This window comes from Pyrus communis, chromosome 11 (genome assembly GCF_041283825.1).
Source record: "Pyrus communis isolate YQ-2024b chromosome 11, ASM4128382v1, whole genome shotgun sequence".
Taxonomy (NCBI): Eukaryota; Viridiplantae; Streptophyta; class Magnoliopsida; order Rosales; family Rosaceae; genus Pyrus; species Pyrus communis.
Genome location: NC_142575.1, coordinates 1,806,731 through 1,822,926, shown reverse-complemented (window position 1 = coordinate 1,822,926; position 16,196 = coordinate 1,806,731). Strand labels below are relative to the sequence as shown.

At 34.7% G+C, this 16,196-nt stretch overlaps 2 protein-coding genes across 5 annotated transcripts; one reads left to right on the top strand and one right to left on the bottom strand.

The window, feature by feature from the left end:
* Positions 1–6,324: 6,324 nt before the first annotated feature.
* On the top strand, positions 6,325–7,005 carry LOC137742367 (histone H3.2). Its single transcript, XM_068482222.2, has one exon. It carries the CDS (start codon positions 6,455–6,457, stop codon positions 6,863–6,865), a length of 411 nt encoding a protein of 136 aa, XP_068338323.1. The 5' UTR covers positions 6,325–6,454; the 3' UTR covers positions 6,866–7,005.
* A 4,140-nt stretch (positions 7,006–11,145) lies between these two features.
* Positions 11,146–15,543, bottom strand: LOC137742365 (beta-glucosidase 12). 4 transcript variants are annotated; one of them, XM_068482217.2, is made up of 13 exons: positions 15,046–15,543; positions 14,819–14,888; positions 14,649–14,707; positions 14,461–14,536; positions 14,082–14,159; positions 13,726–13,813; positions 13,332–13,587; positions 13,096–13,211; positions 12,453–12,673; positions 12,330–12,361; positions 12,130–12,232; positions 11,814–11,922; positions 11,146–11,549 (listed from the first exon to the last, which is right to left on the bottom strand). In XM_068482217.2, exons 1-13 carry the CDS (start codon positions 15,220–15,222, stop codon positions 11,324–11,326), a joined length of 1,611 nt encoding a protein of 536 aa, XP_068338318.1. In that variant the 5' UTR covers positions 15,223–15,543; the 3' UTR covers positions 11,146–11,323. The 4 variants fall into 4 exon arrangements, with proteins under 4 accessions (XP_068338318.1, XP_088536332.1, XP_068338319.1 ...); XM_088680206.1 differs by lacking the exon at positions 12,130–12,232 and having other exon boundaries at positions 15,046–15,509; XM_068482218.2 differs by lacking the exon at positions 14,649–14,707 and having other exon boundaries at positions 15,046–15,509.
* Between the last annotated feature and the right edge of the window lie 653 nt (positions 15,544–16,196).

The window sequence follows — 16,196 nt, the reverse complement described above, 5'->3', positions numbered from 1 at the left end:
GTATCCTATTTTAAATTTTTTATCATTTCTCAAAACATTTCTTAAGAACATTTATTGAAAACAATTTTCTTTAAGACTCAAAAACTTAATTGGTTTGCAATTTAAAATTTTTAAATTTTACGACTTAAACTAGACAAAGAGATCTATAAAGAGGGGGTCGTAGGAGAGGGAGAAAGAGGAGAGAGGATGAAAGAAAGTAAGAGATGGTTAAAAGAAAGAGAAAAAAGAGAGGATTAGACGAGGTAGAGAGAAAGATGAGTGAGAGAACAAATCAAAAGAATGAAGATGGTGGCTTGGAGGAGAGACAAAAATATTAAAAAAAAAAAAAGAGGAGAGAGAGAAGAAGAAGAAGAAGAAGAAGAAGAGAGAGAGAGAGAGAGAGAGAGAGAGAGAGAGAGAGAGAGAGAGAGAGAGAGAGAGAGAGAGAGAGAGAGAGAGAGAGAGAGAGAGAGAGAGAGATTTGGAGTGAAACGGAGGGGGGATGGGGGGATGGGAGAGGAAAATTGTGAGTTTAAATTTGAAAACTCACTTTTTATGTTTTTAGGGAATACATTATATTTTTGAGTTAATCTTAAATTCAATTTTTGAAAATAGTCCTACCAAACAAGTTTTTAAGGCCTAAAACTTGAAAATTGTTTTTGAGTTAAAAAAGTTGGATTCAAGTAGAGTACCAAACAGACCCTAAGAGCCTGTTTGATATTCAACTTGAGAACAAAACTCAAAATTTTAATTTTTTCTAAATACATATGTTTTGATTTAAAAATTTTAAATCCAAAACCTTGTTTGGTATGCAACTTCTCTAAACTAATCCAAAAAAAAAAAAAAAAAGTTAAGTTGAAGGGTTTGACGGGGCCTTTTTTCTCTCAGTAAATTCCGATCTTCTTGTTGGGGTTTTGAGTTCAAATAGTGACCTAGATCTCCGGCGAGATGACGGAGAAGGAGACAACGCCGTCAAGTTGAATCCTCTAAACACGATGCTATTGATTGAGTTGTTGGGGGATTCAGGGCAAACCACGAGGTAGAAGATGTCGGTGGGGAGGAGGATGAGGGTGGAATGAGGCCGAAGATCGTAGAAGAAGGGTTCTGGCGAGTGTAGTTATTGTAGCGGGTTGGCGGCAGGACACGGTAGACTTGGTCTTTGGAGATTTGCAACAATTGGAAATTTGAGGAATCGAGGGTGGAGCTTTGTTAAGAAATCAAGCATACTACAGTGCACACCGCTACAAGCCTCTGTGAGATGGTTAGAGAGAGACGGGAGTGGCTGAATCTCCAAAAAAACAAAAGTCTAAAAACACACATTTTGTGTTTTCAACAAATAGGCTTTGTTTTCAAATATTTTTGAGTTGGAATTTTGAGAATTGTTTTCAAATCAAATACCAAACAAAGATTTTAAATTGGGACTCAAAACTTGTTTTTGAGTTAAAAATATTGGATTCAAATCCAATACCACACAGGCCCAAAATTTTTTGGGCTAAAAATTTTAGAGCCTATTTGGTATCCTATTTGAAAATTTGTATTATTTCTCAAAATATTTCTTAAGAACATTTCTTGAAAACGTTTTTCTTTAAGACTCAAAAACTTGATTGATTTGCGATTTAAAAATTTTAAATCTTACAACTTAAACTAGACAAAGAGATCTAAAAAGAGGGGGTCGCGGAAGAGGAAGAAACATGTGAGAGGAGGAAAAAAAAGAAAAAAAAGATTGAAGGAAAGAGTGAGAGAAAGAACCGAGAAAATGAAAATAGCGAATTAGAGGAGAGATGAAAAAGATAAAAAAAAAAATAATAATAAATAAATAAATAAATAAAAAAGGAGATGGAAAGAAGAAAAGATTGAAAGATAGATTTGGAGTGAGAGGAGAGGAGAGAGAGAAAACAAAGGAATGAATTTAAGTTTAAAAACTTACTTTTTATGTTTTTAGATAATATATTATATTTTTTAGTTAGTCTTGAGTTTAATTTTTGAAAATAATCATACCAACAAGTTTTTAAGGCTTAAAACTTGAAAATTATTTTTAAATTACAAAAAATAATTCAAGTAGAATACCTAACTGACCCTTAAGTTTTAACCCAAAAATTAAAGATGATCTACTAAAAGTCTTTAAAGCCGCCCTTACCACCGTATTTCCCTATATAAAAGTACTATAGAACTTTCAATGGAATGGAGCAGCGGTCACTATGGTACACTGCACAACAACTTCTACCATTGAACAGACAAGGCCCACATCATCTTATTCTTTTGTTTTTTCAATTGATGGAAACCAACGGTTCAGATAATTTTTTTATTTTGATTTTTATTCTTATTGTTTAGATCAATGGCCACAATACTTTTAACTAAATTAATAATGATTTTTTTTATATCTTTTAGTCCTGACATTTGAGAATTATATCTTAAAGACTTTTATTGGAGATAATATTATTTTAAAAACTCAAATATTCTCTTAAAGTACTTAAATGAGTCGTCAAAGATAGTGGTGGAGTCCCAAAAATAGGGACTCCCGTTGAAGATTCTCTTTTACATCTTATAGTTAAGATATTTCTAAGAAACATATGTTATGTTTGCGGAAAGGGCATGGGATTGCTAAATAATTTCATTTCTCATGTTTAGTATGTTCATACTTGGGAAGGTTTCTTACGTAATGAATACAAAGGGGAAAATAAAACCTTTCATCCACCTTCGAGCAAACCTGAAGTTGGTGTACATCGAAGAGAAAATAAGGCAAACTCTTATCACACAAAATGGCCCCACAACTCTTATGATGAGTGAATGGCTCATAAGTAGGTGGGAGTAGACTAAGCTAATTTTTAGGTTTACAACTAATCTCACAATCGTTCCACTAACCAAACTCTAATTAAATTGCATTTCAAATTCTATTGGATTTAAACTCCCCAAGACATTTACTTATATGGTATTAGAATATGAAGGAACAATGGATTAGAAGGAAAGATGAAGTAAATGAATGGAAAAATAATATAATACCTTTGTTTTCGTGTATCTTATATCCAAAATTGATTGGACTCACATAATTAAAGTGTTCCTTAAGCAAGAAGGGAGCCACGTTTGGCACAAGGCGTGGATGGGAGAAAAAAAAGTGTACATATTGCATATTGCAATCCACATGATAAACATAAAAAATAAAATATAAAAAAACTTGAGTACTTCGATATTTTTACACTTGAAGAGGGAGATTTCGGCTAAGTCACACAATGAACAACCTAATTTGATATTGAATTCGCCATTCACAAGATTTAAACATAAAATCTCTCACTTCCAAGTGAAGAGACAACCTCTTGTCCTTGTCTTCTCCTCCTCCCCTTTCAACCAAACTCAATTGGGGGTTTCAAAAACAAGTTGGGATTCAATGAATCAAGTATCAAAATTTGACACGAAAACTTCACTCCACAAGCAATCTCTTGTCCTCGTGTCCTCATCTTCTCCTCCTCCCCTTTCAATCATACTCAATTAAATTGGGGTTTCAAAAATAATGTTGGGGCTAAACGAATCATGTGTCAAAATTTGACTCAAAAACTTCACTTCACAAGGTATTTTGTATGAATTTACTTCATTAATTCGTTTTGGGCATTACAATTTAGAATTTAGCTTTCAGATTTTGGAGATTTTTTATTCTATGATTTCTCCAAATTACATATGAACCCTATGTGTTATAATATATCAGATTTTGTTTAATAAATAATGTTGCTATCCACATACCCCATTTTATTATTTCTACACTGTTCTCAATTTTAGGCCGTAAGAGCGAAAATGAATTGAAGATGATCAAATGACAAAAATTAAAGGGGTGTGTGGATAGCACACACTTAGTAAATTATTATAGCTTTTTAATTTGTGATTTTCTTGTTTGAGGATGCCCTTGTCCATATAGATCGTTAGCTTCGTCCTTCTCTAGAAGGGTTGGTAAACACAATATTGTGAATCATACTATTTCATTATCATTTGCATTCATGATAAGTAAAGATGCCCTATATAAAATATTAACTTTTATCATCCAATAAGAGGGTTCTTCCTCTCCGGAACGAACTCCAGCCAACTCGAGCTTGAGTTTTCTTGAATAATAGAAATTAAGGCAAAAATTCGTTATTATTTTTTAAAACTGTTATTAGCACTTTAAAATTTTCATTATACGCCATTCACAAGTGTATTTTTCTTTCTAATTATAGAAACTTTGAAGTGTAAAATAAAAATTTTAAAATGCCAATAACAATTATCTTATTTTTATGACCAATATTTACCCCCTTAATATAAAGTTAAAGTTACTTCCACGGTTCCACCCACATAATCTCATTTTCCACAAATACAAGAAATTGATCTTAAAATTCATAATTATATCTATTCTAAAATTGAGGAAGGATTTGACCGTAGCTTAGGTACGGTCAAATTTTTGCCCTCGATTTCACACTATTTACAACAATGCCAGCCAAATGCTGGGTTGGGAGGGTAATTATTAAAAGTTAGGAGGGTAATTGTGTCTCTGAACATATTTCTATAAATTTACTGTTTTGCCAATCTAATTCTAAAATGGCCCCTCGATTTTACATTATTTACATTTCTACCATTGTGGGTGGCTGTGCTTCAGCCAAAACTCACGAATTTGTGGAGGGATTTCAGGGAGGTCGATCTTCCTAGCGCTGGCGGCGACGGCCGGAAACATCGACAAAATTCTGCAGAAGAAGGGCAACGTCATTCTTCCTCCTCTCTCTTTCAACCTCAAGGTAGGTACTTCCTCATTTTTTTTGTTTGCCCATTTTGTCCTTTGATTCTGCGATTGGGTTCGAATGGGGTTGATGGTCTCAAATGACTTCTTATCATCTCAGGCATCTTCTAGAACTATTCATGTGAAAATCTGCTTCAGATGGAGTTCTTCCTTTAATTGGGCTTTAACTTTTATTAAGTTTTTCATGTTTTTGTAATCATCATTTAATTTATGAGATTTTTTTAATGTAATTTATATAATTTTAGTAATTCTTATGAGTTTTGTATAAATCGTCGATTAATTTCTGGGCTGTTATTAATTTTTTTATTTTTATTGAATTTGTTTTCATAAAACTGCTAGTGAAATATCTTTAATATTTGTTAGTTTTCATGTTTTTGTTGCCTACCCTTTTCTTGGTATGTTTTGAGACCTTTCGCATCTGCTGATGAAATGGTCCATCTTTGATTATGCCTAATTTCGGTTTTAAACTTAATATGCATGTATAATGAAGTGGAATTTTTCATTGTATTATTAACATGCATGTTATAAATTCAGTTGTTGATTTTGGCTTGGCATTAAGAATGACGTGAAAAAAAACTGAAAAATCAGAGCTACTCTACTGTTTATGCATCGAGGGAAAGGAAGGGAAGGAAAGATAAAAAAACAGTTAATTTAGTGCTTCCCTTTCTCAATCACTCTCCACGTTTTCTGCAAGCTCAATCGTATGTTTCAAACTTAATAGTTTTTACTTTTCTGTGTATATATCTTGTCCTGCATTCTTTTATTGGTTTTGAAACTATAACTGAATATACTATAGCACTACAACTATAACTTTCCATTAAGTGGTTCCAATAATATAATTTCATATATAATACTCTTACACTCTTTCACTAATTTTTGTTACACTATCCATCACTCACAAGTCATGCTATTCGTAGAGTGGTTTAAAGAATTCCAAGAGCTGCAATCACCCAATTTCTGCTCTTCATGTAAAAATTCTTTAAAAAAAGCTCAAACATCTTTCAGTGTAAATAGCATTAACCTTCTTTAACAATCTCTTATAGTTTCGAAACATATTTTTTTCATACGGTTTCTAATCCCGCGCACGGGCAATATTTCTCGTAACTTCCTAAAATAATCATCACATGAAATTTGATTGGGCTATAAACCACTACGAGATGACTCGGTGGTTGAAAACGAATATCTAGCATGTATTCCACATGTTACGTGCTGAGTTCAATTTTCAATGCTGTTGTCTATATGAATCTTCCCAACCTCTAGAAAAATGGACTATTATAGTGAAACCTGGTCTCATTTTTTAAAAAGAAACTGTTTGACTGCGCCGTATAAGTGTAAAACGGCCTGTATTGATATTTCACATACTAAGCCCAAATGCCAACAGCCCATATTCCCAGGTTCTTCAACCAATAAATAATAATTAAATTAATAAAACGAAAACCACCCCTCCCATTGGTTGCCCGTATAGCCACGGATCGAGAACTCACAACCGTCGATTTGTATATTAATCAACGGCACATGCTCTCCCGCCGCGTCCTCTCCCCGAAACTGTCAAACGAAAACACAAAATTTCAAACTTCCCGCGATTCCTCTCCGCTCCAAATCGTAAATAAATACCTCCAAAGCTTCCGCCACTTTCCATCTAATCCAAATCGAAATCTCTCAAATTATCTCGAGAAACAAACACATCCTAAACCCTCCAAACTTCCACTTTCATTTTTCCAGATGGCTCGTACCAAGCAGACTGCTCGCAAGTCCACCGGAGGAAAGGCACCGAGGAAGCAGCTGGCAACTAAGGCTGCTAGGAAGTCTGCTCCGGCGACCGGTGGAGTGAAGAAGCCCCACCGCTTCAGGCCGGGAACTGTGGCGCTGAGGGAAATCAGGAAGTACCAGAAGAGCACTGAGCTCCTGATCCGCAAGCTTCCGTTCCAGAGGCTTGTGAGGGAGATCGCACAGGATTTCAAGACCGATCTGAGGTTCCAGAGCAGCGCGGTGTCGGCGCTCCAGGAGGCGGCGGAGGCGTACTTGGTGGGTCTGTTTGAGGACACCAACCTCTGCGCTATTCATGCCAAGAGGGTCACCATAATGCCCAAGGACATCCAGCTTGCTCGCAGGATTAGGGGCGAGAGGGCTTAAGAATCCCCAAATCTTAGGGTTTTGAATTTCTGCAGAATGTAGTGGACTTTTTATGATTGGTAATGGGTTTTGAAAATTGATATGTAAAGTTGAAACCTTGGAAGATTTATGGTTAATCGAAGTTTGGTTTGATTTATGCACTCCATGAGTTTGTTAAAGTTCTTGCTTAATTCAAGCTGAATTAATTTTCTACATTATTTCTACTTTCGTTGGTTTGAGCAGGATGTGATCTTTTGCTTGATTGACCTGCTTTGTGATTCTATCCAAGAAGGTGTAAAATGGTGTTTTGATTCGATTCAATTGAAAATACAAAATAAAATTGCCATGTCAATAAGTACTACTTGAGAGTATGGCCTGAACTTGTTATGGGGGATGGATCTGGTGGAACCGAGGCTTCCTCGGCTCCTTTGAGCATCATTGTTAGTTTTTTTGCTGTGGATCTCAGCAACGGATCCTCTTGAATGCACCACATTGTGATCATAACGTACTTCTCCATATTCTTGATGTCTTCCATTGCCTCATCGTCATTCTGGAATAGCTGGTGCAGTTTGTTTTGCTCGTAGCAATTGTATGCCCAATCTACTATAACCATTTGATCTTCATCCTTTGCCTCCTCGTCAAAGTTCCTCCTGCAGCATATAATCTCTAGCGGCATAATGCCATAGCTGTAAACATCGAACTTTGCTGTGATAGGCATGTTTTTTAACCATTCGAGGGAAACGAAGCCTCGAGTTCCCCTGAATCTGGTGATAGTCTGAGTCTGGTCCATTTTCAAAGGCTTGGCCAGAAAGACTTATTGTCCAGTGCAGTGAGGGTTGATCCTAATGAGATATTTTTGGCTTGATCGGTTTGAGCTGTGGTGAAAAATGGCAGCAGTAGAAGGAGAAGCAGAAAGCACAAAGGAGATGCTAGCTCAAAAGCCATGACTGGAAGAATGATATCCTCTAGGGACGGAGGAGTTGATGGTGTATTGACAATTTATTTGAAGTTTAATTGAGACTTGTTCTACTCACAACAGCAGCTTCTTTTTTTCTACTATTATTCAATTTCCGCGAAAATTGACCAACAATTTTCTATATCATTTTAAATACAAATGCAAAAGCAAGAATTTTGGATAGGCCTATTAATATATAAAATCATTCTCTAACTTGACTTATGGACAATATGTTAAGAGTAAATGGAATCAAGGAAGCGAATTTCACATGGCCTTTTTTCCTTCTTCTGCACACTCTGATGTACCATTCTTCGGATTGAAGAAATCAAAGGAGGTGAAGAAAAATAAATAAACACGAGTGTCCGAAAATCATTTTCCAGTAGACATTTAAAACATTAAGATATTTTTGTCGCGTTCAAGTCAATTCTCTCTCAACTTTCCCAAGAAACAAACACAATAGAAACCCTACAAACCTCCAAAACATATTGTATTTCTCAAAGACAGGAGCCCTCTTTGCAAATCCTAAGGCAATCGCGGGTGACCTTGCTTACATACCAAATACTAGCAAATTCGAATAATCTGCTAAGACTAGTATGCATTTATGTATTTGTAGTTTTATACGCATAATTTATCATACACGTATACCTATTTGAATGTACCTAGACACGGACGTTTTATCCAACACATTGACAATTTCGTTTATTAAAATAAGTTGTTGGTTTAATCATGGAGGATTGGCATTTTTGTTCGGTGTTTTCAAAAAGTGTTTGCCTGTAACTTGCCCGATTAGAATTCGACATATAAACAGTGAACTTTGCCAGTATTTTCTTGTCTGAGGTCTGTTAAAATGAGCCTGGTCCAATTAAGTTGCATTTTATAATACTAGTATTAGGTGGCCTAATGAAAAATCAAGACATAATGTTTTAGGGTTTACAGTGAAAATCATGACATATTGTTGGATTCAGTCTTTAGTTGAAGTATTTCAAATTTGGATTGTCTTCTGCAAAATTTGAAGTAGCATTTTTCCTTAGTGGGGTGTGTGTGTGTGTGTGCGCACACACACAATTGCAAATGCTCGAAAATGTGGTGTTATAGCAGATAAGAATTTTACAATTGAATGCAGAAATCAGACAATCAATTACATACCAAGAAATCATTCTTCCTTTTTCATTCGGATGTTTTAGAACTTTTGGTGCATAGGGATTGCGAAGGATGCGAATAGAGGAAGGTATTAACTTTACTCATCTTCTCAGGATCTTCATTTTGGTGTATTTTGAGACATTTTGGAGTTAAGTGAATTTTCATGTGAGTCGTGGCCAGCGGCTGCCACGTGTGGTGGCACATGGCCCGAGATACCACTTAGTCCTTTTAGGCTAAATTTAGTACTTTAATTCCATTTTTGAGATCTATTTGATGAAATACTATCGTTTGACCCTAGTTTCGTTAAGGCATGCCACTTGATTTGCAGTAAGCATAGATCCGAATGAAGGATCGACACCAATTTTTAGTATGTTATTGTACATATTATTTAAAGACCTTGGAAACTTATGGATCGGAAATCCGATGTGCGGATCTTCCGAATTAAATTTTTAGGATTCTAAATTATGTCGTTGACTGCATTGACCGATGGTTGACTTTTGGTCAAAATGTTCCGAATCGTTTCTAAATACTAAAATTAACATTATTAGTTATCTGATAAAGCTTGGGCGTAGTTTGGGCAGCGAGCCATTTTGGGGAATGTATGCTTTGATTTGCATAAGGGTGGCACCTTACCGAAATTCACATGATTATTGAACTACTAAAAGATGTAAATGATACGTGTGATTGCTAGTAAGAAAATAAGAGCTAGAACCATGTTAGAATTATTCCGTAGAATTTGTATGCATGTGTGATTAGATATTGGATGTTGTCTATGGTCTTGTCTGATTAATTTGCATTGAGGGACCATAAGCATTCTAGGGGTGACTCCGCATTGGGGGGATCACTGCCTACTTTGTCACATTGGATCCATAGGTGGTCCTGCCTGGTTAATTCGCATTGGGAATCATGTTATTGGATGGATGCCTATGGTTCTGCCTGGTAAAACTGCATTTGGAGACCATACATATTCTAGAGTTAGGTTCTGTTGAGTGGTTCAGAATTTATCTTTGTTGAACCCTATATCTTGTGGATAGAAGTTACTCAAGGTTACTGTTGTGGTTGTAACTTAAGGTTATGATAATGGATATATGGAATGCATGTAGGGAAATATGGCAAACCTTATGGAGGTTGGTTTTATTAAACTTAGTGATATATATTTGATCTTTGGTTAATTAACGTGGTTTCATGTTCATATTGTGCATCTTTGATTCATTCAATCTATTATTTGATGTAATTGAATAATTGTTGGTGGAAAGCAATGTGATATATGTGGAAGATGAATGACAATCTTGGCCGCTATATGGTTTCGTTAAACAGACTGGAACCTAGTGAATCATATCATCGAGTTCCAGATATTGAATGATTTTGAAACTCTATGTTTTTCCTGTTTGGAAGATGCAAGACAAACAAAATCTCATCTCAGGGGCAAGAAAAGATAGTGAAGAAGTGTAGTCAATGTGGTGGGACAATCCACAATAGCCAAACTTGCAAGAATCCAATTGTACTCTGTTCCAGCACATGATTGTGAATGTTTTGCTTCGAGATTTATTACTTTATTGGCTTTTATATTATTCGAGTTTAAGAACAAAAGATGCAAAGAGTTTATATGATATGTTTGCCAGTTTAACATATTGACTTTCAAAGCTTTGTGTTTTCAGATTATTCATGCATTAGTGTTCAAATATTTATTCCTTAAAAAGGGTTTTTGTTTTTAATTCCTGCTTTCATTTTGGTTTAAACTTTAAAGGTTGCAAACATCTAAAGGTGTAGTTAAACGTTGCAGACACATGAAGGTAGTTTAAAGGTTAATTTCTCAAATTGATGGAGATTAATTGCTCAAATTGGCGCCAATTTACCAAAAATAATGTGAGAATTCGGAAAACTCTCTCCTTCTATATTCAAATATGCAATATTATACCTGTGTTTTGGTAGTTGTGAGAAACCCTAATATTATGAATACTAGCATTTGCCTACACATTTTGTGTGTATGAACACATTTTTGTAGAAAATGAGAAGGAGAGAGAGAGAGAGAGAGAGAGAGAGAGAGAGAGAGAGAGAGAGAGAGAGAGAGAGAGAGAGAGAGAGAGAATGTGGGTGAGTGGGAGGTTTTTGTTTTTGGTTTTTGTAAAATTTGGACTTATGAAATTACATTATTGTCCATCATTTTTTTTTGTGTGATAGAAGACTAAGTTGTCTTTTCACCCTCTTTTGGTTGACAAAAAGGGTTTCATTAATTAGTAGAGATACGAGTGCTTTTACATTAAGTTTTGATTATAACGATCATAAATTAAAGTGGTGGCTATAACTTTATATGGGGTCTAAAATTTGGTTATCTGTCCAAATTTCCCCTCAATAATTACATTTATTATCTATTTAATTCATCTTCAAATTTGATACACAAACCTGGTGTTTCTAACATTTTGGATTGCGACACTTCTAGAGTCCTTCTTGAGGAAACTTTTGAACCAGTGCGCAGAGAGTTTCGGATATCTTTTCAACCCATTGTTGTAATCCACATAGTTGATACCAAATCGCACAGCGTATCCTATTTCCCATTCAAAGTTGTCCAGTAATGACCATGCAATGTATCCCTTCACTTTGGATCCATTTCTACACCAAACAAAAAGTAGGAAAACTCAGAAAATTCAAGCCAATGTAATGATTAAATAAGGGGTACAGCTTTTCATGCACCTCCTTTTACCCTTACACATCCTTGTTAATTTTTGTTCATTGATGTACTTCAATTCATTCGATTCGACGATCGAAAAATTAAAAGGAGTGTGTAAGAAGTAAAAATGAATGTGTAGATAGCATCACCTTTGAATAAGCAAAGTGTGAGAAGGCCAACCATATATAGTGTTAATAAACACTTACTTGATTGCAGCTCGAACGTAACATAAGTGGCGATAATAGTAGTCAACTCTATTAGTATCATTAAGGGCTTCCTCGAGTGATAATTTAGGATCATTGAACTCGGATACACCTACAATATAATGCATTATCACACACACATTTAGCATCCCATACTCCGCATGTTCAAAATACAAAAATCAAGATAAGACAGTTAAAATATGGGATACTCCAGAGTATTCTACAGTTTTTATTTTTATTTTTTCATATTGTATTTCACAGCATTAATGTGAAATCTTGATGATGCAATAATTAAGGCTTAAAAGTATTAGTTACGTACCACTTTCAGTAATGTAAATGAGTGGATCATTATACTTTTTCTTTATGTAGAGTAAAAGATCATAAACTCCTTTTGGATAAACGTATAACCAATCTGAAGCAGTCTGCAACTCGTACAAAAATAGTTTAGACCTTTAATAGTTATGTTTGAACATGAAAAACAATTGAATATTAAAAAAACACTAAAATATTGATGTGTACCGGTGGACCAATTGGGACGCCATTAAGCTCAACTGCCACAACATATATGAATATTAGAATCTAATTATATTGTAAGAACATATTTCTCAAAGTAAAAAAAGCTAAGTTTCAAGTTGTGCTCACTTGTAACTTTGACATGAGAATCTGTTACGTAGCTTGCAGGTATGGAAGAATTATCAGGTACGTCATTGCTTGAGTATCTAGCAGTATAATAATTTAATCCAAGAAAATCAAATGACCTAGTTAGCAACATGGATTCTTCGTTGGTGAATACTGGTAATCGATTTCCAACCAGAGATCGCATGCTCTGTGGATAATCCCCACTTGTCAATGGCTCCATAAACCTACCCAAAATCATGGAAATTTCAAATTCATAAGCCTAAATTATAGGTATATTTGTCGACTTGTCCTGAAAACTTGTATAAAGCTGTCAGTTTTCCTTTGAACTTTAATTTTAGTTGATTACTTTCAAAACTTTATAAACAGCCAATTTCCTCTTTGGCTTTGGATTTTAAATTTTTTTTATCCATCCATTTTGCCTTCATATAGTTGTCATGTGTTTGCCCGTGTGATCAAGATGGATGTATAATTAGATGAAAATTTTCAAAAGTCAGGAGGGAAATTGGATAATTATAAAAAAAAATTAAGGGGTAATCGACTAAAATTTAAGTTAATGGGAAAATTGGCAGCTCTTTACAAGTTCGGAGAGTAAATCGACAAATACATCCAAATTTTATTGAGGTGTATAAACTAACAATATACTTACCATCCAAACATAAAATCCAATGACCGTAATGCAGCATGTTTATCTTCCTTTGTCTCCGAAGCAGGAACAAACCAATATGTATTCAATGTTATTCCGATCAGACCCTTTTGAAATGCCTACACAAGAACATGATTTCGATTATAGCCAGAAGGAGATACAACCTACTACTATTAACTTGTGTAGAATTCTCAACTAGGACCTAATACATATTAAGAAAAACAAAAAGATTAATACACCTGATATTTATCTTTGTACACTTTTACAGCAGCTGCATGAGCAAGAAGGAGATGGTGCGTCGCCACGTATGGTTCGATTGCTGAATCTCCGCCGAGACAATTCCGATTTTGCCAATAAGAGCAACGCCCCGGTGCTTGAGACCCAACTGCAAATCCATTGTTTGAAACACTATGCGGCTCATTCAACGTGGTCCATTGCTTTACTCGATCACCAAATTCCTTATAACAAAGCTCTGCATACTCTCTAAAATGATTGCTGTATATACACATTTAAAACATATTATATATACCGCCACAAAAAAAACTGTATTCCATTATGTAGGTCAGCTGTATAAATCATAGAACGTCAATATTTATTTAAAATAGTCAATTAGCTATAAATTTGTTCACTTACATAATACGAGGGCTTAAGAAACCACCATATTCGTGTTCCAAAGCTTCAGGAACATCCCAATGAAAGAGTGTCACAACTGGTTTTATACCTACATATAAAAAGTTTGATTAAATCAACATTTTAATAGTGCATGTAATTCTTGTTATATATCATTATTGGATAATAAAAAAAATGTTATTCTTATCACATTTGTGTAACATTTTTATAGAAATGAGATTTAAATGTATGGGTGGACATTATCTCAAGAGGTGATAGAAATATAGTAAAAAAATATGATAAATGTAACATTACTCGCATAAATTTTGTGTGTCTAATATTAATTTTATTTGACATGTAAATAAAGTAGGAGAAGTCACCGTTGCTTAGGAGTTCATCGATAAGATTATTGTAATGTATGATTCCCCTCTGGTTCACGCCGCCACTTAACTTTCCACCTGATGTTTAGTCAAAACAAGCAATTAAGCAAATAACACAAATTTTCACACAAAAAAAAAAAAAAAATTCAGTTGTTATGTATAATGATATTGATGATTGATCTCAAGATTCCGAACCAAATACGATAATTCATGCTACTTACTAACGTTAATTATTTTCACTTATAAATGAGAAATTTTAAGTTTAAATTTAAAAAATGACAAATTTCACAACAAATTTATTTTGGGCCCCTTTGTGTAAATGTATCTATTTGTATAAAAAGGAACAAAAAAATACAATGAGTCGTTTGAATCAACTTACTTGGTAGCAATCTGGACCACGAGATAGAGAACCTATAAACATCCAGCCCCATATCCTTCATTATCCTCACATCTTCCTATATAAATAATAACACAAAAAAAAATTAAAAGAAAGAAGCTCAAAGTGAAGGTTCTTGTTTTTCAGTTTCAAATGTTTCCATAAGCTCCAAAATTCTGTGATTATTTAACCTTATAGCGGTGATATTGATCAACAGCAACATCTCCGTTGCTGCCATCTACAATTCTTTCTGCATTTAACCAAAATTTTATTTGGAATGAATGAATTCAATTTCACCAAATAATAGTAGCTCGATATATTCATAATTTTAACTAATTAGTAATTAATTGACTAGAGAGACCTGGATGGGCGTGCGTATAGGTATCCCATATGCTTGGCCCTCTACCATCTTCTTTTGCAGCACCTTCGAACTGAAATAATTTAACATAGAGCCAGAGACCAACTTAGAGATCGATACAATGAAGAGATCGATGCCGATATTCATGCATATGGATGCTAACTGAAACAAAAACAAAACCCAGTACTTATATAAAGCAAAAGACAGAGTAACCTCCGAAAGGAATTGACCTGATAAGATGCCGAAGCTGTGCCAAATATGAACCCTGGTTCAAAACTACTTCTGCTGAGAGAGCCACAATGAATGGGCGGATCAGTACTAGCATCTGTGTTATTTGTCAATGCAACGCTAACTAGTAACACCAATAGTAACAAGCATACGATCCAACATCGCAATTGTAATGCCATAGTTTTGTGGTACAAGTATCTTCACGGGATGACAGGAATCAAACACGAGACTTTCGAACACGAGATTATGAGTGCACGAGTGAATGCTCAAAAACTAGTTCAGCTACGTACACTGCCCTTACAATTGCAGTAGAAAAGCCTAAGAAACAGTTTAACTGGTACAAAAGAAGGGCCTGAAACCATGCCAAGAAAACAGAACGGGGAAGATAAGGAAACATCGCATCGCTTCATATATAGCAACAAGGGAAAGTGTGGTGATCTAGAAAATGGTCGGCTTTTAATTCAAAAGATTTGGCTTTTGACATTATATCCTAATTAAAATAAGTACGTGAGTAGATTTTTTATGAAATTTATGTGATCTCTTCGTATCTAATTTCGACTTTTAGTGCGTTTGGTGAATTGTATTTGTCTTGTTGTCATTGTCACGGAGTTTGCGTGCGAATATTTACTTTCATTTAAGTCTTAAGAAATTTCAAAGAAACATATATTATATTCGTTGAGAGAGGGCATGAGAATGCTAAATAATTATATTTTTAATGTTTGGTGTGTCCCTACTTAATTCACCTCGGAGCAAACCTGAAGTTGGTATACACCAAAGAGATAAGAAATTTTTCAGTGTGCCTAAGATTCTAAAAAATGCTAGATTCTTGTCAAGCGACAGATTTAGACCTAGCGCTTAGGCGGCTAGGAGGGATCTAGGCGGGCGCCTAGGTGGACTAGGCAGATTTAAGTAAATCCATTATATTTCGTTAAAAATAAGTGTCTGTTTATACTTCAAATATATATAATTTCATCATAAACTACAAAATAGAAAGACATATATACTATGAAGTATTGGAACATAATGATAACATGGAGAACAAGCATATAATGTGTGTTTATTTAAGTATTCAGCAAGTCTCTTATAATTTATTGAAAAAAAATAAAATGCAAAATAAAAGTTATCTATTTTCTGTTCAAGTGAGTTGCAACCT

Bases quoted from the DNA above. Each gene is read 5' to 3' on its own strand.
- LOC137742367 (XM_068482222.2), top strand. From the start codon at position 6,455: ATGGCTCGTACCAAGCAGACTGCTCGCAAGTCCACCGGAGGAAAGGCA.
- LOC137742365 (XM_068482217.2), bottom strand. From the start codon at position 15,222: ATGGCATTACAATTGCGATGTTGGATCGTATGCTTGTTACTATTGGTG. The intron at 13,814-14,081 runs GTGACTTCTCCT...TTTTATATGTAG, and splicing joins CGATGAACTCCTAAGCAACG to GTATAAAACCAGTTGTGACA. The intron at 12,362-12,452 runs GTGAGCACAACT...ATGTTGTGGCAG, and splicing joins TTCTCATGTCAAAGTTACAA to TTGAGCTTAATGGCGTCCCA.